The 22,424-nt window shown below is 39.5% G+C and overlaps 1 protein-coding gene across 1 annotated transcript in view; it reads left to right on the forward strand.

The window, feature by feature from the left end:
* The window catches only part of megf6b (multiple EGF-like-domains 6b), a 98,059-nt gene that overhangs the window by 32,979 nt on the left and 42,656 nt on the right, over positions 1-22,424 (forward strand). Inside the window, exons 5-6 of the mRNA XM_042506547.1 lie at positions 11,104-11,226; positions 20,481-20,603. Of these exons, the coding sequence (XP_042362481.1) occupies positions 11,104-11,226; positions 20,481-20,603 (246 nt within the window). The remainder of the gene's footprint in view (positions 1-11,103; positions 11,227-20,480; positions 20,604-22,424) is intronic.

Consider the following 22,424-nt stretch of genomic DNA (forward strand, 5'->3'; position numbering starts at 1 on the left):
ATGTGAAAGATATTTGGGAATGTCTGTGTACAACACTGGAGGGCGAATTCACAAGGATTGCTTTGCAGCCTTTGACAGCAACATGAATTGCCCTTTACGTGGTACTGCTCTCTGCCCTGATCTCAAGGTCAGATTTGCAAAAGATAATTGCTAATGATATTACAGCGCAAACACGGCCATAAAATTTTGCAGTTGAATGCAGTTCATATAAATGTTGCCTTTGCATGTAGAACACAGAAGGCAGCACAATGGCAGAAAGAAAAAGGAAACTGAATTTCTGTTCAAGCGACATCTCCTGACTGACAAAGTGCAGAAACATTACTCGAAACTTTAAGCAAAGAATTGAAAAGCCCAGACACACCAAACCGCCATCAGACAAATGGCGAAAGCCCCCTGCTTCATCATTTCAACATTGCAGTGTCTCGGCCAAAAAGTTGCACATGATCATATTAAACCGCCCAAACAGCGCTTGCGTTCTGCACCTGTGTGAGAGGTAATACCCTCCATATCAGCATGGAGGAGATGATGATGGAGAGAAACTGTATTTGCGATTTAATTTCCCAGCCTGTCAGTGCGATACAGTTACCACCAATTCTCTTAAGATGCTAAATATTTCACTGTTACTGTGTGTGGTTATTAGCTCTGGTTTTTGTCAGTTGGGGTGTTTTTGCATTTAGGCTCATTTGCATTGAAAGGGACAATTTTGCCCAAAATGTATGCATATTATATAATTTAACAAAAACATGCAAATAGCACAGAAGCACAGGGATGATTTGCTTGGAAGTGCAGTTAGGGGTTCTTTTCACCCTCTGTGGGTGCTTTGATCATTTCATAGTTTATTGTTGTTTTCTAGTGCAGGTATAGTGGCAGCAAAAGCTGTGCATTCATTTGTGAATTTGCCCTCAGATATCTCGTTTTCAGTCTAAGACTCCCGGTGTCACAGAGTGAGTGTCTGCCTTCATCCGGGAATGAAACAGTTGCTGTGGCAGTCAGTTGTAGTGAAGACGAGGGAACAAATTAAAGCTTACAGGAGTTGAGAAGCAGCTGGCTCTTAAGGATGGGGTATCCCATGACACATGAGCACACTTACACGCAAATATGTGCGCGTGAAACACGCACACACCCATACACACACACACACACACACACACACACACACACACACACACACTTGCATGCTTACCTTGCGGTGCAGTGAATTGGATCATCAAAACAGGGATTAGTGGAGTTTAGGACTCAGTGGAGCAGAATGTGTGCTACACAAACTCAAACACTGGATTTTAGTGTCTTTGATGTCACACATAAATCCCTTGTGGTCAAAGTTGCACAGATAATAAAAGTTAAGGCTCTGCAGGATGAGTAATAAGCTGTGCAGAGACAACTGAGTTGCTTGATTGATATTTTTACCCAGGAGTCAGACAGCCTCTCTGTGCTTCTCTCAGCACAGTCTGCTGCTTGTCTGTGATTTCTTGTCAACACATGCCTTGGGAAAACGAAGTGTATAAACAAAATCCGACTGTTTAAAAAGGCAGATAAGCAGAGAATTTAGATTCTGTTCAACAACTTTTTCACATGAGAAAGGTTCAGTTGAAGAAAAGCAACCCCCACGGCTAATCTAAATGGGCTGACACACCTGACAACAAGGTAAAAACACCTCAAGACATGTACCATAGTATTTCCTTAAGTGATTCTCAATTGAGTGATGGATTTTCGGTCTGTAACACATCAGAAAACAGGGAAAATGCACATACAACATCTTGGAGCCCAATGTCATGTCATCAGATGGCTTGTTTTGTCCCAATAAAATTGCATAATATTTAATTTACTCTAAGGCATAACAATGAAAAGCAATTGCACCCCATATTTGATAACCTGGAACCATCCCGTGTGGCATTTTTGCATGAATGCTTGAAAAGTGATTCAAGTATTTGGCGATTGAAACCTTGTCAAATGAATACTTGAATTTACGAGTAATGGTTGCAGCTCCACATTTGACCCTAACATCTTTAGCTTCTTATATTTTATATTTCAGGAGACAAATTGGGTAAAGTTATGTTGACGTTAGTGCAGTTGGAGTTTATTTAGAGGCAATAGCTTACTTGCCAAGCCTCCTGACTTTCTTGGCCCTTTTCATTGCCCTCTTCTAGTTTCCCCCTGGGGTCACAATTCTCCTGTATTTCTTTAAATTTATAGCCATACAGTGTGTATAAGCCAAGCTGCATGACTCTAAAAGTTTACTGTTTTTTCCTCTTCATCTCCTTCTCTGACCCTCTGGGGCCGGAGTGCAGTGCCTATCAAACCTGCATGAGTTGGGCGCAGCTGTGAATGGACATCTTGTCTCCAATCTGACCATGTTACACGTGCATAAGTCCAATGGGATGCTCTAGCAGGGGTTTGAGTGGTGCGTCAGGGGTTGGGGAGGCTTGCCCAGCTTGCCCCCCTTCACTGCAGCAGGGTACCCAGCTGACGTCCAGAGACTGTGAGTCTCCTGTTCTGCCTCACTCCGGCATCCAGGACCCAGGGGTGTGTGGGCCACAGAGGGAAGCCAGCTGGGGGTCCCTAGTACAGGCCTGTTGCCAGGCCTCCCTTCATTCTTCTTGTATTCTGTTGGAGTACCAGGGATGTGCAACAAATAAAAAAACAAAACGAATGTATTGTACATTAAAATGTTCATGCAGTGTGCTTATTATTTTATTTTCTTTCTTTAAAAGTCACCAGAAAACAGGATCAAAGTCTCTGAAACATTTTTACAGACCCTCTGCTGGGGTTGGGTTGGCAAGTATGGTCATTAGAGGTACAGGACATCTTAAAATGTTTTAAAAAAGGAAACGAAAATACATTTTAGTGCTATACTGTAACACCATTTACACCATGTAAAGACTTTTCCCTTCAAACTTGAGACAGATTGTTAATGAAATCATGGAAACATTTGAGGTTTGTGAAACGCCTTAAACACCAGTGGATACACATCACAGAGGTCTGTGTGTGGTTGGTCCTTTGTCATTAAGGGTAACATTTTTTATCCTGTTTCAGGAAAGCCACACCATGTCCGAATGACAGTGTTGCTTAACAACAACTCAGCTGCCACACTGGCCACAATTACAGGGCTTCAGGAAGAGACTCTTACCCAAAACTGGCACCAAGAACTCATCAAATTGGTCTAGAGGCGGAAATTATTAAATGCTTGATACAGCACGCATAGTTTTCTGGTGTAAGTCAGTGCGGTGAACCACAGGGAAAGATGTTTTACCAAACCAGGCACTTTGACAAGTAAAGTGTGGTCATCTTTGACTTTGACTTATTATATTGTGGCAGCTGTGTTTAAGTTACATGATGAATGAGAGCAGAGCTGAATCACATAGTGTTGACTTGATAAACATCCAGCAGCACATCTGGGCTGTTATTGATGTAGCAGGAGATTAACAGCAGGGGGCAATGTTGAACTTGAACTGATGCCTTACAGAGGAGAAAGAATTACATGGTCTGATTTTGCATAAAATCACAGGGTATGTATTTATTGTGTCCCATCCATAGTCAATTTAATGTTTCATCTCAAGATCATCCCTCTAAAGCCTTCCCCTCTGAAAATGTGTGCACTCTTACAAAAAATATGCTTGGAGTTTTGTGCTTTCACATCTCATATTTTATTTACTCGTTTCAACCTGAAGACTATCCTAAAAATGTCATTTAGTGTTTACCTCATTTGATTACACCTGGCATGTTAAAGTGAGCAGGCGTCTTGGTCTCCACTCTTGAATTCCTGCAGTCTACCTGTTAATGTTACACAGCACAGAGACAGTGGTCTGGCAGAAACAAGTTACTATGAAACTTTAGAGCTAAAGTACTTACACAATGTGGATGCAATGACCCGAACTGCAAAGGTTGGATTTTAAATGTATCTTTGAGATTCTCGTGATACCTGACTCCAGAATGAATATCCATGGTAAATCCATGAGGAGTTATGGGGTCCATAAAATAACTTTTATTGTAAAGTTTGTGAGCCTGGTTGAGCGTATTTCACCAGTTCATCGGTTTCCTTTGACTTTTTGGACGCTGTTGGATGGATAGTGGAAATATGTCCTTTACAAAAGCCAAGGCATTTTTATGTATAACAACTTTAAACAACAAAGCAATTCAAAGTGCCGTACATAAACAGCAGAAGCTATTAAAATAACACAACATAAAAGACGCACATAAAAAGGATTTAAAGGAGCAGTGGGAAGGATTTAGTGCCATCTAGTGGTGAGGATTGGAGATTGCAACCATTTCCTTGTGATGCCAGTTCGGATATACTCAGTGTTAATTATTCAGGAGGTTTTTACTGGGAGACGTATCATCCGCAGAGATCTCCTCCTCTCCAAATAAAAACTGACCAGGTTATTCAAACCAGTCAAAACACTGAAATAAGCAGTTGTACATCACAAATCAGTGTTTTGTTTTTTGACACTGTTCAGGTTGTTGCAGTGACCATGCAGTCTGCCTGTATTTTCTCCTTACTCTTTTTTGTTTGGAATTTTTTTTGGGTAGTGGTGTGTAGCCCTGGCCTGAGACAATAGCAGCAAGAGGTAGCAACCAGCCGTATTTCTGCTCTGTGGATGCAACTTTCAGGTACAAGATCGAGCACAAGATTGAGCCACACACACAAGTATACCTTTCAGCTGATTTCACACACAATCCGTCAATTCAGCACCTTCCTGCAGGGATGTGCGGAGGTGTGTTTGTATTTATTTGAGCTTTAGAACCTAACTGCCATGAAACAGTCAGTAACATTTAATTTCTCTCATTCAACACTCCCTCTCTTCATTCACTCTCTAGCTCTGTTAACGACTGCTGCTCTCTCAGTCTCATTTAGTTTCATAGTTTGAATGTTGTGTTTTCAAATAGTGACCAAATAATCCTGCATAGTGGGTTTTTACTGGGAGCTGAGTTATCCGCAGAGGTCTCTGATGATCTAAATTAGTAAAAACAGTGCATAAAGCAGTTTTACGTCAAAAACTTTTTCAATATCTCATCCAGGAGGGGCTGCTAACTACACTGGCTGACACAAAAGCTCAAGTGGCTCTATCTGAAGCCAGTTTTTGGTTTGTCCATTCTGGATGGGGATGAGGACCCGCTCCCTTCGTAGATATAAATGTCTCACTTTCGGTAACGAAAACACAATAATTTTTATTTCCAGGTGATCATAGACTAAAGAAAACATGCTTATTATACTATTGTCCATTTTTACCAATATGTCCCCCTAAGTCCTGCACACTGGACCTTTGTAAAAATAAACTTAAATAAGGTTAAACAATAGAATAAAAAAATATGGTGCAGCTACAGTGAAGTACAAGATTTAATTAAATTATCCCAAATTTAATAAAAAGCAATGGCAAATAAATAACCGACAAGTATATCTCACCCTTGAAAAGACCCTTAAAAAAACATTTTAAGGGTCGGTTATACTGGAGGTCAAAGGTGAGGATGAGTTTCCTGTGAAAGAGTGTGAAGTAAATTGTCAGTTCCAGTTCACAGACGGTTTGTTAGTCAGACAAGATGTTGTCATGAAAGGTCTTGCTGCCACATGTGCAGGTCAATTGCAGAGAAATCCTTGTCTGAATGAAACCTCTAGCCAATCCCCATCTTTATTGCACCTGGTAAATGAAAGCAGCTGTGAGGACTGTAGGGAATGCAACCGGGAATGAACACGAGCAAAGCACATTATTACACCAGCAGGCGTTTAGATCAGGACCCTAAAAGGAAACAGGTTAGGCTATCCTCGGCGTCCCCCTCTCCTCCTAATCTTGCAATGAATACTGCAATTTTCCGGCCCATGACCCCCCATGAGATAATATCAGAGGTCTGGTGGTTTTTGTTGGCCCTTCATGGTCTACGCAGACATCGGCCCCTGTCCTCCTGGGAGCAGTGGCTGTTGTCCTTATCACAGGAAGTCGCACAATACAGCAGAAGAATGTAAACCCAAAGGTTTTCTGCGGCTGACTTTGCAGAAACACAATCAAGAGTTTTCAAATCAAAGTTTTCTTGTTTTTAATTCTTTACCTGATTGCTTTGGAACGGTGTCGGGGAAATACGTGTTAGACAAGTTTGTTTTATGTTTCACTTACAAGAAGACATAACAGCGCTGAGCAGTTTGGCACTTGCTCATAATTTACCCTGAGATTTGTTATTTTATTAGAACAATGCACAGAAACTCCACCCTCATGCATACACATGGGCGACACAATATTAGAAACAGGGTTTCCACCATGAAACTGTTTCTATGAGGTGGTAAGCCGCTCAGATCCTGACTGCTGTGGTCCATTTAGTCAGTAGATGACTGCCTATAAACAATGGTCACACCAAGTAAAAGTATGGCATCTGCTGTGTGAAATCCCTCTGCTGTTTCCCTGAAGGTGAATGTTTTGTGCCATAATTTTTTTTCCTTTTTGTTCGTAATTATGTCAGCAGCCTTGGTTTCAGGCGAAGTGTCCCACCTCTGTTAAAACACCACAGGAAACTCTTAATGTGCTGCAGTAAAATGCAAAACCACTAACTACAGCTTCCAAAATTAGTACACAGTTAAATAACGGCTTTTTGATGGAGTTTTAACAAAGACTATGTTGGAAGTTTTATGCACTAAAAATATTAGTCATTGAATCAATTAAAGGATGGGTCAATATTTTTTCCGAGTCTGTCAATACTGACATGCCCATACAGACATTAAAAGGGCAGGTGTTCATTGTTTCTCCTCTTGCAAAGAAATCCCTTTGTAAAGGGTTTTTAATGTCCATGATCAGGACAAATCTACAATCCTCATTTTATATAAAAATTGGGGGTGTAGCAATATATCCTTCTGGAGCAATATCGATTTAACCCAACATCACAAATCATACATATCTTTAAGATACACCTTTATTTTAGTATTCCCAAGGCACGTCTGTTCCTATTTCTGTCTGAGGAGGCCTTCCTCCTGAACATTTAAACCATGCTAGCACCAGGCAGATAATGATAAGCAGTCAAGAAAAAGACAATGAGCGTGTTTACTATTATCATCTCATATCTGTCACAGGCCCCTGAACTAAATCAAATCAAAGCTGACTTAATGATATCAGCAATTATCATATTTCTGTCCAAAGAATTGATATGATATTGTACTGTGATGGAACTTGACAAACATTTGGTCTGATTATTGGTCTGACAATTAATTATCAAAATTCTCTATGATTTTTGTTTTGTATACTTAAAATTGCATGTATTCTGGTTCAACTTCATTTCTAGTTCTTTTAATTGGTGGAAGAGCCAGGCTGCTGTTTTCCCACCCTTTCTAGTCTTTATGTTACTGACTGCTGGCAGTAACTTCATATTTATCATACAGACATTGACAATTGTTTTAATGTTCTCTCAGCCAGAAAACAAATATTTGTGTTTCCCAAAATGTTGAACTTTCTCTTTAATTGATAATTCAAAGGAATAACTGGCAGATTACAGTTATTGATAATGAAAATAGTTGCAGTCCTGTACCTTTCACAAAGATTTAGATCTTGACACGATACTTGTATAAGACTATACATACGTTTGTCATGGACCGCTCACTCTTGCGTTCAGCGTTTCATTGGTAAAGGAATCCTCATGTATGTTTACTGCTTGCCAAGCAGCCTCATGTGCAGCATCTGAACATCCACCACATGGTGAAACAGTCCCATGCGATTTTCCCTGCATGGGTTTGACTCTGAGCTTTGGCCTTTGACCGTGACCTGGGGCATAATGTGGGCTGCAGACACACACTATGATTCAGGCATCTGAAAACGTGCACAGTGACCCCCCAGAGGCTCAGGTCGGGAAGAACAAACCTTGGTTATCTGATGCTCAGGAGAAGGGGGTTGATCTGAAAACCTTTGTTTTGTTGTTTGACGGAGGCTGCAGCTCTTGTTTTGCTGTGTTAGATGTGTCTGATCACTCTGCTGGAGGCGCAGCTTGGTGACGGATTGATGGATGAGTCAGGGTGACATAACATCACAAGCCCCCTGGAGTCAGGTGAAGTGCCAACCCCCTGACTCACTCATGTCCTTAGTGGTCATTGAGTTTAACATTCGTAGAAATATTTTTATGGCTGGGAATGTTTCTGTTTTGAGAATAGCTTTAAACAACGGTTGTGTAGCGAAGAGATAAAGCGACAGATAAACTTTCTGTGATGCAACCAGATTTTGACAATAATCTGATTAATCTTTTTTCCTTTTCTTGGAACTATTTATTTCCAATGTGATTTTCATTGTGAAAAAACAACTATTTAATGGAACACAATATAATACAAGATACTAATACAATAAAAGCATCCTGAAAGCACATAAAAAGATGCATTTCCATATTAAAAACACAAAGCCTGTGCATGATTTTCTTCTGCCCTCTCTGACAAAATTCCTGGCCTCACTAAAAACATTTATTGATATGTCGTGACGCTCGGTTTCCAGTGTTTCTCATTCTGACCTGTAGCTGTTCAACATTCCTGCCTGCTTATTGGGCAGAAAGACTCAGAGAATGATGAGCGTGACACTGACCCTTGGCAGACCCTTGTTCAAGCTGCCACACAGGTGTGTGGCCTCAGGGGGGAACAGGGGGGAGATGATTGTATACACACACACACACACACACACACACACACACACACACACACACACACACACACACACACACACACACACACACACACACACTAGTTCTGCAGATCTCACCACAGGATCCCTCAGGGTCTTTAATCCTGCCCTTGACTTCAGGTCACCATCACTTGTCCATTTAGTCCAGTTGTTTCTGCATAATATAGGGTTATATAATAGGGCTGGCCGATGTGGACTTATATTGTGATATTTTTAGGCTATGTCTTGATACACAATATATTTCTTGATATATCCCTTATATATATATATATATATATATATATATTATATATATATATATATATATACATAGAGAGAGAGGATATAATATTCTCTAAAGCACCTCATTAATGCCATAACTGGGAGACTTGATCAAACATTACAATTTATTATTGTTTATTTCCCTCCTTGATATGACAATATTGTAGGAATGAGTAATGTTAATATGAATGAATATTAACACAATTCTACTTTTGACCAGTGATCATTAGTCATGTAGATATAAAGACTAAGTGGGTAAAAGCAAGTATTAAAACAAGAACTGTCTGTAATGTCTATCCCTTTACAGTAATGCAACCTATTAAACTATTATAAAATAAACACCATATTCCTTATCAGGATATAACAATATACAGTCTAAGATCATATGTAGTTTCATATCTCAATACAATATAATATCTTTATATTGCCTAGCCCTATTTGATAATTAATCACATATTAATTGCGATTATTATTTTGGCTTCCCACAGTCAATGGGTCATGCTCAATGGGTCAACAGTCATTAGCATGATGGACTGTGACACTAACATTAAAATGTTTGTTCCACTCATATAAAACACTGCTGCACATCAGAGCAAGCCCTCCCTAAACAAAGAGCCTGCCTCCATTTTTTGCGAAAGCTGTCATACCGCTGAATGCACTCTGCATATTTTGTCCCTAAAATCAGTAATTGTGGTAAATAATTGTGATTTCCATATTCATCAGAATAATAATGAGTATTCTTTTGGCTATATTTGTGCAGCCCTGGCATAATATTCCTCCAACCTGCTGTGCTTATTTAGAAAGTTAAATGAAATGAAAGGTGTGCACTCTCTCTCACCCCGGGACCCAGACTCATTAAATCGAGATAGTGCACAAATAAAAGCATCCCAAAGTGGATCTTTAGCTGCAACTTATCCAAGAGTAATTAATTGATCAGGGATTATGTTTCATAGTAACATACATTAAAATGTATTCTTGAAGTTAAAGGTTATTTTCATGACATGTTGTATGTTGTCTTGGTTTTACGACTGTTTTTTAAACTCTTGGCAATAGAAAGAAAGCAGTGTTTTTGGTGTGAACATTTCCAGATGTTGTAAACTGAGAGGGAAATAGTTTAATTGGCTGGTTAAACGCTGGCATTGCAATGCACCGAAATTTGCTTGAGGGGGGAAAATGTTCTATAAAGCAATTTTCTTTGCATTCTCCTCCGTACAGTAACTCTCTTCTTTTTTATGGACATGGAGAACGGTTTACAAGCTGGTTAGTGCCAAGTGAATGCTCCTTCCTAATTTTCTCCATGGCTTTCAGTTTTCAGTCCAAGATTCCTTCTGCTGGCATGGCAAACTAAACAGCCCATTGTCATCAAGTCTAAAACTACACTTTGAGCATAATGTCCCCTGACAAACCCCCATATGAAGGAAATTTAACATTAATGCAGGCAATGTGGAGCCACATCCCGAAACTGAAGTGTAAACGTGAACAACCGGTAACACATTACTCCTTTTCATTTTCAATTTCTGTTGGTTACGCAGACGCTCTGCAGCTCAAATTCTGGTATATGGTGACCTGTCAGCGCCTGCATCTGACCCGAGTCATTATGTGTAGTTTGGGAACTGGAGGGAAAGATTTTATCAAACTTAGTTGATGACAGTTTCGGCAGGATATTTAGCTGATGGAAATGAGAAGGAAAAGCTGTGATTTTTTGCGGAAGTGTTTTGGCGGTTCCGCATGATTGACAAATGTCATTTCTGGTTCATGTTTGAGGAAGTTAAAGCTGATGAGGACAATGTATAAATGCTCGGTATTTCCTTTTGTCTCACTCAATTTCTTACTTGCTGTATTTTGATTCTGTTTTGGATATGCTGTGTTTTCCCTTTTTACATTTTCCTTGAAGCTTTTACTAAAGAGACAGGTTTAAGGATAGAAACGACGCACACAGCTTCCCACAATCATTCTCATGAATTTCCAGGCTCTTAAGCTTTTTCCACACTTTCAGAAGCTGGATCCAAATTTATTCATGGAAAACATTTGACACTCAATCAGACTGACATAAAAAAAGGAAGACGCATTTTTTCTTAATCTGCTCAAAAAGAAAGTGCTGAATGCTGTTTTTACCAAAACACTAAGTTTATTGAATGTGTTTTGCTTTTCTTTGATAGGTTGTGGTTTTAATAATTGCAGGATTAACTTTGTCCTTGTTTCTCCCCTTCAGATGTTAATGAATGTGAGGAGACCAACGGAGGCTGTGAGGCTCTCTGCTGCAACACCATCGGAAGTTTCTACTGTAGATGTCCTCCTGGACAGAAACTGAATGAAGACGGCAAAACCTGTCAAGGTGAGTCCTCTACTGTATTGGTGTGGTTGTGGAGCTGTGGGTTGTATTTAAGGCTGTGTTCTTCAATGTAAAACACTGCCCGAAGTGGCTTATTGCTTTAAGAGAATAGTTACTGCAACAAAAAATGCAATAATTTATTGATAACAAATAATCATTAGCAGAACACTTAGCATCAACACACAGGAAAAGTGGCAGCTACTTTACAAATCTGTCGCAACATGGAGCCAAAGAAGTTCATCCCAAGGAGTTCTAGTTTAAGTTAGAAGAAAGAAAAACAAGTTCTCAATAATTTTCAAGAAGTATCCATCTGTTTTTGGTCTTTTATTCTGTATTCTTTTTGCACGTTTGTGTTTACATTTCTGGAGTTTTGTTTTCATTTTCATTTTTATTTGTGGCTCAGTGAATGTATATTCTGCAACCAGTAAACATCAAAACCAGATTATTTTAACTCAAGTGAACCACGGGACCAGATCTTTTTACCGTAGATGAAACTGTGATGTGGGTTTCTTCTGTTTCATGACTCAAAATGTCTTTGGATTAAAGTGCAGCTACTGTACCAGTCTATCAAGAGGCCCACTATCTCAGAACCACAGCTCACCAAAACTGAGCATCTTCCCAAACATTTTCCCATGAGATTCCCATTTTGCTGCATCATAGTTTGATGTTTCTGATTAGGAAAACTCTGCGAGCGGTTGGCTTAATCAGAATAATGATTCCTCTGTGCAGCAGCCAAGCCTAGAGGAGAGACGCTGGAGTGCTCTGCAGTATGGCTGTCTGCTGGAGGAACCAGTAAGAGATCTGATCCAGGTCACGGTTATTAGGAGAGCTGATGGGAACGTTGTCACAGCTGGCTTTCATAGTTCCCTGCCCTCCGCCACTGGTGTATACTGGAGGAAAACAGCTACCCGCAGCATTAACGTCCTAATTGTCTGTAATTGGCAGTAGTATTAACAGAGGTAAAAGAAGCTAGATGAATGTTGTGGATGTTTAAGTTAGCTCTGCATGTGTGGCGCTGTGTCTGCAGAGAGTGATCAGCTTTCCTTCGGCATGACGGCCTGAAGCTGGGAGGGCTGCAGCGTCAAAGCCTGCACGAGTCCAGATGAGAGACAAGAGCCATTCATTTAGCTGTTCTGAATAAATGCTTCTGGAGAGTTGGATCGTGCTCAACCACATTACTACTTTGGGGGAATCCTGTCCTTGGCAAATACTATATTTTTTTTGATGAGAGACATCTGCTGTGGGATGTTAATATGCACATACTGCTGGCATGGACAACGAACGAACAAATGCATCTTTTGTTCAGCGCAGAAAAGGGAGAAAAAACTTTATACTGAATTTAGTGTTTAATCCCTTGTGGAGGGTTCCCTAGATTTAAGCTCCTGGTCAAATTCCATTTAATTTATGCATTTATTTATTTTGAATCAGCAGCCTTGATACAAATGGCACTGATTGAGGTGGAAGAGGCCAACAGTAACTGGTGTCGTGCTGAGTGCAGCGCGGTGCAGCAGTGTCAACATTTTAGCCGTCATGCCAAATGAACTGGACTGCTCGGACCTAAACGAGCGTGAAGGTGGGAGTAATGGTCTGCCAGTGCTTGGCACCTGTCTTAATAGTGAGCTCTAGGAGTGTGCGAGTAACGTCTTCCAAAATCAGCAGGCATTAGACGCTCTTGTTAACCCTTTAAAGTCATTACTAAGAAATGGAAAATGGAGGTTTCTGTCTTTGCATTTTTTCCTTGCTGAGAAAAAGATCATTCCCACACACTGTCCTATTAATTGCAACAAACTTTACTATCAAGTAAACAATGTTTCAGTCATCAGTTTGTTGTAAGTAATAGAACAGTGTGCAAGATCTCTCTCCTACACATTTGTCCACAGGTTTTTGAAATTGTAAATGAGCCTCCACATTTATGCTTTTAGCATTTCCTTGGGAGTATAATAACAAAAATCAATGTTTTTTCTCTTTTTAAATTATATAACCCCTACCAAATGCTTGAGATAGCCCTTGGTAATGGTTAAACAGAGAGGGGGAAAAAAAACAAAATTACACATCATCTACTCTACATAATCTACATAAATACACGTCAATTATGTCAATTTGTGACCATGGGATTAGTAATTTTACCAGTACTAATGTTATTTCTATGTATGTATTCTATTATAATAGTTTGAAAAAAAATATCAGCAATTGGTGAGAAATCATACAGACAAATAGCTATTAATCAAATACATTATGGATTAACATTAAACATATGGTATTAACAACAGTAAAAATTCATCATTTTTTAAACTATGTTTAACTATTTAAAGACACAGTGAAATCTAGTGATTTTTTTTTAACATTGCATACCTAAACTGAATGGTAGAGATGGTTTAATCAGGTTGAGTTAAATTCAACACATTTGTCATTAAGATATAATACTCAAAATGTGCTTTATGAAATGGCTGGGCAGCGGTTTATTAACAGCATCGCACTGTTGCCATGTTCTCTTCTGGATTCGTTCAGATTTTTTTTCCCGTTTTTTTAACACTGGCAAGGTATATTACAGTTACAGCTCTGAGCCTAACATTTATCTTCCATGCTTGATTGAGCTGCTCTCCTCCTGGCTGGCATCATTGTCCACATGATTTGAAGTCTCCACAAATATGCATTTTTTGTGCGATGTGTGCAGAAATGTGAATATGCTTGCGTGTGGTGGGACAAAATTAATCTGTATCAGTTTCTGCTGCTCTGTCTGAGCTTGAGTGCCTCTCAGATGCTTGTGGCCTGATGTAATGACTGTACAGGTGTATGTAACAGATGCTTTAAGCTCACATTATTAGGAAGAACGGTCATAAGAAGTGAAGCGTACCGTCATTGCATCCCACAGAGGTCTCTTAAGGATCATTTCTGTACAAATCGGGGAAGTGATGCTGACTGTGAACATGCTTTGCTCTTTATAAGCGCTATAAAATGCTGTCATGGTCCTGCCGCTGCGTTTGTGTGTGTGTGTGTTTTGGCAACACATGAAAGGGCAAAGTGCTTAGCTCCTGAATAGAAGGTTTCACTGCATTCCTTTTCAGATCTTTGGATTGTAAATAACAAATTTGACGTCTGGCGCTTGTCACATTTTGCTTTTTTTTGGTGGCAGTTTTTTTTTTTATCATATGTCAGTTTTAAAAGAAAAATATAGACAGCACATCCTTTAGTCTGTTCACGTTCTTTATTCTCCAACAGCCACCTTTCCTCTTACGCAGTAAGTCGGAGACTGCTCAAGCTCAGGGTCCCAGCATTTGGATCTACACTCCTGGATGGGGGTGAGAGGGACGTGTGGGGAAAGAGGAGAGAGAGGAGGATCTTTAATTTGATGGACATTTAGTTTGAGTAGATGGGAGGGTGAAAGGGAGAGGGGGATGGAGGACGGGAGAGAAAAATCAGGAGGCAGAGTCAATAAGGAGTAGTTTCTGTGTTACATCAGACCAGGATTCAGCACCTGCAGAGCCAGTCCATTCATTTAAATTTTTCATGGCTAATGTGGTCAACAAAATAATGCCTAGTTTGTTTTAATTTTTACAGTAATTAAAAAAAAAACAATCTTTTACTTCTCTGAGGCATTGCATTTCACTTTCAGCCATGGCTTTGTCATCAGGATGGTGGATTTTCTTTTTGGTGTTCATTGAAACGACGGCACGTCTGACATCTGCAGCAAACTATCCACAGAGTTACTATAGAAGGATTTGCTATAGGCCGCACTGTTACCATGGATACAGTGTCTACAACCGTGGCTACCTGGCAGCAGGTAAGTGATAATTTCACAGCCAAAATGTAGATGAAGCTTCAGCAGCAGTGCTGTAATTCTCCCTCTCTGGGTGGTCCATCCTAGAGTGGAACATTTTGTTAAACATTTATTGAACTATTAATCATTGAAGTGAGAGCCTTTGTTTTATTCTGAGCTTTTTTTATTTCACAGTAAATTAATTTCTCTCTTTTCAAAAAGCAGATATGCTGCCATAAAAAAAAACTTTTGAGAACAGATTAATTTCACAAAGGGTCATAAATAGATTTTAGGTTGCACATATCTTCATTTTTATAAACAGTAGGACTTAATGTTGATGCAGGGAGTTATTTTCAGTAGTCAGAGAGTATTTGTTCGTGGCTCAGCCAGTCTGGCTTATCAGTCTCACTGATAATGTGTCTGTCGTACGCACTGTCTGGCACTGCCCAGATAACTTTGTCTCTGATCGCTTTTACCAACAAAGATTAGAGCACATGAAAACATGAACTATGAATCACGAGAGACGCTTTGTAGCGCTAACACAAACAGGGCTAGATACCAGATACAGTCTCGGCAGATTATGTCAATATTATTATGAATGAATATTTCTTTTCATATTTGGCAGGACTGCAGCACTCGGTGCTAAATGCTCAAGATGAAACATGTTTTACATTTATTTCAACCATATTGCTGATAATCCCTCTGATCTGCAGTGTTACTTTGATGTCAGTCTTAGAGATAAATCAAGGCTGTTCCGAAATAATTTATCTCCTGCACACAATAAACAAATCACCTTTCACAAAATGGACCAAAATAGTTTTCCACAGAGACGACACTGTGCTGTAGGTGGCTGCGGGCAGAGAATTAATGTGTCTCCTGTAAAAAAAAAAAAGAGCCAGCGGCTGCCGAGGCTTTGGCTCCGAGCTCGCCGGGGGATCATGTTCTGGAAGTGGAAACCAGGCTGCAGGGGCTTCACTGCCTGTGTGCTGCAGCCGACACAAGAACAGCAGCTTCATGGCTCTGGACCCATTTCACAAAAAACCAAACCAAAGGACGACATGCAGCATAGATGGAAAAACGAAAGGACGGCTCCTGCCAGCTCTCCTGGACCAAGTGCAGTTGGAGTTTGGCAGCAAAGAGATGAAGAAGAGGAAAGTTTAGAAGCTCAATTTTGCCTCAAACACTATATTTTGAAGATGTCGTTGGATATTATTGGGAGAAGATGGGTTCAGCCGGAGGGTATTCCTATAATTTAGCTGTCTTGGGCAGGTTTTTACTGGAACCATTAAGCAAATAGATTTAAGTCCATTTATCCTCATACACTGATTTTTTGTTCCTATCCTGGTCCTGTCCTTGTTTTTACTTGAAGTGTAGAATAATTTTCTTATGAATCATTTTAATCACTTAGATTTCACAACTTTGTGCTTCCTACGTCATGTTCTGTAATGTCAGGCTGACATGTTTGGGGTTTTGTAAAGACCTGATTTATGGGCAAATAATGGCTCATACTGTTTGTGTGCACTTGTGTGTACAGCGGGAACATGAAAAGCAATGCAGCGGAGTCTAATGTACACACTGAAGCTCAAATGCAGATTGCCCTGCTGCCACGCAGCCTCCACCTCACACAGGGTGACACAAGCATGACAGAGGCTAAATTCACTCCTTATGTTACAGAGACTGTGCTGTGCTGTGATACAGATTTGTTTTGTTTGATTTGCTATATCCTATGTTTTTATTTTTACAGCGGATCAAGTGAGTATGTGTAATATGAAAGGAGTCGCTTGTACTGATGGACCCACAGAGAATTAGAGCTGTGCAGTTCACTTCACCTCTACAGAGTGTTTGAGCATCTTTAAGCTATTTGTTTTTTGTTTCTGGGCCGCAACTTCATTGTTTTGGTTCAGGTTCATTGCTTTTATCAATCTTGTTTCCAGCAGCAGTAGGCTACTGTTTTCAGGGAATAAAATATATGACAAGCCACATGTTCTCCTTCCCAACTCATCATCATATTCTACCGATGTACACAGTAGAAAAAGCAATAAAAAAAAAAACTGACATGAGCTCAATAGCAGCTTTTTAATGGTAGCTTTTTCTGCCAATAATATTCAGCAGCTGTGGTGAATGATGATCTCATTACTGTCAGCAGTCCCCTTGAGACAAAACAACAAACAAAACATATAGTTTGGGCACATTTTTTAATATTGACGCGGGGAAAATGACTCGATCAAACAATAAGTTGCATTTTATCTGATATCTATCTATCTATCTTCAAAATGTGGTTTGTGTAAGTTCTCACAACACAAACTTTTAGCCAGCAGCACAACAAGCTACCCCAGCAACCACTTCCTCCTCCTCCTTCTCCTTTTTCATTTTCCAAATGCTGCTTTTGCAAAACTTGAGGAGCCGTGTCTGTCTGGTTTGTCGATTTGGGCTACTGCGGAAAATTGGTGATGCAAATTGGTGAGCTCCGTAAAAGGTGGACACACTGCATTATGTAGATATAAATAGTTATTCCAAAGTAACAAAAACACAATGTCTCTTTGTTTCTGGATAAATATGCTTTAATATGAATATAATTCTGAATACTATGTTCTGTTTCTGCCAATAGATCTCCCTAAATCTTACACACTGGTCCTTTAAATATTGCTGCTTGGTCATTGGCCCTATGCTCCAAATGATGATGCTCTGTTTACCCCTCTGGCATCAGTTTTGGACAATCAGTTTTAGCTCATGACTTTTCATAATGAACTTCTGGTTAGATTTAGGAAAAGATCATGGTTTAGGTTAAAATGACATTGACCTTTGGTTTCACACATGACACAAACAGCGGTCTCCTAGGTGCAAGTCCTGTGTTTGTTCCAACCTCTATACACACTTTCACGCTCTTCATACTACTTCACACTTTTCGCCTTGTGTGTCGATGTCGGATGCTGACGGGCTTGCCAAAAGAGTTGGTATTTGACAACCTGGAAATGAGAACAGGTTGAATCGTTTCACTTTACATGACCTGCTGAGCACCAAACAGCAGTCACACACAATTAGCCACTAGCTGTTGAACATAGTGAGGAACAAGATATTCCCCATAGAAGTTGGTGGAGATCAAAAACAGAGCTCCAAGGAGAGTGAATATTGGACTTACATTCGCCAGTTGGCCAGAAACAAAATGCCAAATATGTGCAAATAAGGCTCCGAATCTGCTGAATGTGTAAATATGCAACTGTTAGCCATATGTTAAACTTAAAAGGCAATAATACCAATAAAATGATTTAAAACAAGCAAAAATTCATAATAATTCTGACCACTTGTTTTGCAACATGCATACACAAATCGCCTCTTTTGCCAGTTGACATGGATTTGAACATGAGCAATCATACAACAAATTCTCAGGCAAGTCTGCAAATCTGTTTGGAAGTTATGCGTCTTTTTGCAATAGACCACTCTTACTGCCATGCTCATTTTAGCCAGTTGGCACACACACACACACACACACACACACACACACACACACACACACACACACACACACACACACACACACACACTTGAACTCCATGCCAAATCTGAGCCTCCAAGGGCAAAAACTGTGGCCATGAAAGGGTGCGAAAAATTTTGTGGAACAAAGGACAGATAGGCGGCGTTAGAGCTGCTGGTCGCACCATATAGATGAAAACAATATTAACATGAGACAACATACATCTTTCTATTCATCCATTATTTATACTGTGTTTTTTCTATGCAGGGTAGCTGTCCCAACTCACATTGGGTGAGAGGCAGAGTTCATCCAAAATGATATCATGTTTGTATCTATAGACAACGGAAACATTGCTCGCCCTGGCGTGTCTTTGGACTGTGGGAGAAAACTGCACTGAGAGGCGAGATTTGAGGGCTACTGTATACATTTATTTATTTGCAAATGATTCTCTCCACTAAGAGTGCAGGACTGTCTATTTATGTTTTAGAGAGAGGGGATTTGCACTGTGATGAAAGTTGAGAAATTATTTATGGGTGTTTGTTTGAAATGAGCTCTTTAATTCATGAACACAGTGCCCGAAGACAAAATGTGTGGTCAATGGTGAGACAGTAGAAAACAACACAGGAAAATCAATCTAGACAATTAAATAAATGGAATATTTTCCTGAGGAAGTTATATTTTTCAACCAGCTCTTTTTCACTGGAATTCCTTTGAATTCTTGAAATATTTTCTTTAAATGAAAATAGCCGCCAGGAGTCAGGACTGTTTTAAACAGCACATTTCTCAAACAGACATTTAACTTGGCACTGACTAATAGTCTTTTATGATGTGTTTGCTGTTTTTACAGACATCATGCAGCAGCCAAGAGACATTCACACTCACCTATTTAATGTGACAGATCTCTTTCTTTAGTCAGCAGTATTTCCAGTAACTCCACTGTGATAATTTTAGTCAAATTGAAGCAAACATGGCTAAAAGAGAAACAGCATTTGCAATTTGTTTAGCCTGCACAATGAAAATAAGGTTCCTGAAAGCATTTTTCTGACACATAATACCACAGTAGACACACATGTGTTTTGTATTTCGTGAGGGTGTATTTTGTAGGTGTATTTGTGAATGTATCCTTGTAGATGTGTTCATGGTATTTTTGTGGATGTGTTTTTGGATTTCTTTTTCAATTTTTTTTTACTATTTAACTAGTATTAAAAGGCCTTGTGTGGACAGGTACTGTGGATGACCATTTTACTACAAACAAACACAGTGCATCTGGTTCTTGATTATACATGTACAATTCTAATGCTACTGTGATGCCCATATCAAATTAAAAAACTGGTAACCGGTAACTTGTCGCTGGCCTGGAGGTGAGACGGGTTTGACTCCTAATTTTTCTGATGATGGCAGGAGACTGGTTGTTAGTAGAAGTCCAAACAGAGCAGAGCTTCATAAATCAGCTCAGATCTCACAGGGGGGTCTACTGTTGAACTCAGAAAACAATTTGTTGGTCTTTGACCCCTAAAACAAAAAATGTTTGGGACTACGGCTTGTTTCATTTGCTCACACGGCGAGGCAGTCATGTCTTGGTCGCTATCACTTTCCCAGACGAAGAACCCCCTTCTTTTATTTGTTTTTAATCTTAACGCTCGGCTGAGAGGAATGTGTATGTTTCGCATCCTCTGATTTAAGTTTCCATATGTTTGCTACACCCAAGGGACTTTGACAAGTAGCAAAGGAATTTAAATTTGGGTTTAAATGTTCAGTAGTTGTTACCACATGGAGGATTTGTTTGTTTGAGCTGCATGCACTTGTAGAATACTTTCCCTTCTCATCCATCATCTCCTTTCTTCTTGGAGTATATCTTTATCCTAAAACCTGCATTAAATTCCTCCCTCAGCTTGGCAGCTTGTCTGGGCTTTATTCTTTAGACCAATTTTTTCCTCATAATGAGAGGATTTAGGCAAATTGCACTCATTTCTCTCCCGTCTCTCTCCTTCTCCCTGCTTCTGTCTTTTTCTCCCTCCTTCCATTCAGATATCGACGAGTGCCAGGTCCACAATGGAGGCTGCCAGCACAGATGCATTAACACCAGGGGCTCCTACTACTGTGAATGCCACCCGGGCTCTCGCTTGCACGTGGACGGCCGCACCTGCCTCGGTAAGGAACATTACAGCCTTGTGGCAGTGCTTACATTGTACAAACTGGAAAAACGTTCAGACGTCCGCACATAATATTTCTAAAAGGGAATTTGGCCCCGTTGGGTCTTCGTTAGCAAACTGTGACTAATGTAACAATCACAGCTTGATTTGAGGTTTCGTCCTTCCTTTAATCCGATTAGAAACAGAGTGTGGAGGCCTCCAAAGTTTCCCCTTTGTATTGTGGCTTCACTTGTTCAAAACTCACATAAACAATGACACACTGTTTCAGAGGAACACATTTTGAAAGTCTTCAGGGCAGTATTATTTTTTGGTCATTATTTCATTGAAGTTTAGCCACATATGCTTTTTGACATAGACACTTAATCATGTAAAACCACACTCCTGATGTTGCAGTAGATGACCTCTTTGATTCTGACATAAAGCCCTATTGTAATCTGAGTTGATTCAAATAACATTTGCTGGTAAAAACCACACTGAGTTATAGTCCGTGCATTTTTAATTCCCTCAGTGGATATCTTGTAGACAGACGTTTTTCTTTGAGTGTGTTAACGCCAACTGACATGTCCTAGAGCACATTTGAACAAAGGCTCCAACTAACTACTGTTTTTCATTATCAATAAATCTGCTGATGACTTAAATCAATTTTGGTTAGCCTTTAGAATGTAAGAAAACAATGGGCATCAATTAGGTCCAAGTCTAGCTACAGCTGTCAATAAAGCTGTAGCTAGTAATGTTTATAAAAAAAGATATTTTTGTCATATTTGCTGAAACTGTCAGTAGTGAAACAAATGATCTGGTACTGTGCATCAAATGGTAACATTCATGTTTTACACTGTACACGGTCCCTTTTAAATGATTTTAGTAGTGCTTCTAATTGCACTTGCTAGAATGAACCATGGCTGTTGGAAAACAACCAATCAGACCTGGGGAGTCTCAGCTGTCAATCACTGCTCGTCAAACTGCTGTCAAACTAGGCAGCGCTGATCAAATATGAATCAGGATGCTGTTATTGCATTGCCTATTTCAGACATAATTTAGTGTAAACTTTACATTTAAAAAGTATACTAAAATATGACTGAAATTGGCAATGCAGGAACAGAATTGTGATTCATGTTCGATCAGCTTTGCCTACTTTGACAGTTTGACTGCAGTTCACGGTGATTGACAGCCACGTTAAAGACTCCTAGCACTGACTGGTTTTCCTGCAGTGTATTTTAGCTTATGCCATCATGCATCATCCATCATCATCATTTCAGCAAATATAAACAACTACAGCTTTAAATTGCTTATTTTGTTCGAGCTATCCAAAACTAACAGATATTCAGTGTATGATCACAGGGGATAGCAAATTCTAACAGTGAGAAGACAGAACCATTACGTTTTTGTTTTACTTGAAAGATTTCTTTGACAATTAATTTAATTTATAATAATTTGATTGTAAAGTATTAGTTAACTATTTAGTCACCAATTAAGTCGCCCTCATCTCTGTACCTGTTTCCTGTCATCTCTCCACTGTCTACTCTTAATAACGGCACAAATGCACCTTACTTACTGATTAACTGACTGTAGTTTGTGCAACATACTGTGAAGCCCTTCGGTATCTAAACTTAGAATAAAGTTTTATGTCCTTAATGTTTCTTTTTCAGTCTTTTAACATATGCATTAAATATCTGAATTATTTTTTATAGACTCTGTTCTCCAGATTTAAAAACTCTTCCTGGATAATTTTTTTTAATTTGTCCCATGATGCCATAATCCCCCACCACTGCTTTCATTATAAATAATACAAGTATATTGTATAATTACCTAAAATTAAACA

This window comes from Plectropomus leopardus, chromosome 2 (assembly GCF_008729295.1).
Source record: "Plectropomus leopardus isolate mb chromosome 2, YSFRI_Pleo_2.0, whole genome shotgun sequence".
Taxonomy (NCBI): Eukaryota; Metazoa; Chordata; class Actinopteri; order Perciformes; family Serranidae; genus Plectropomus; species Plectropomus leopardus.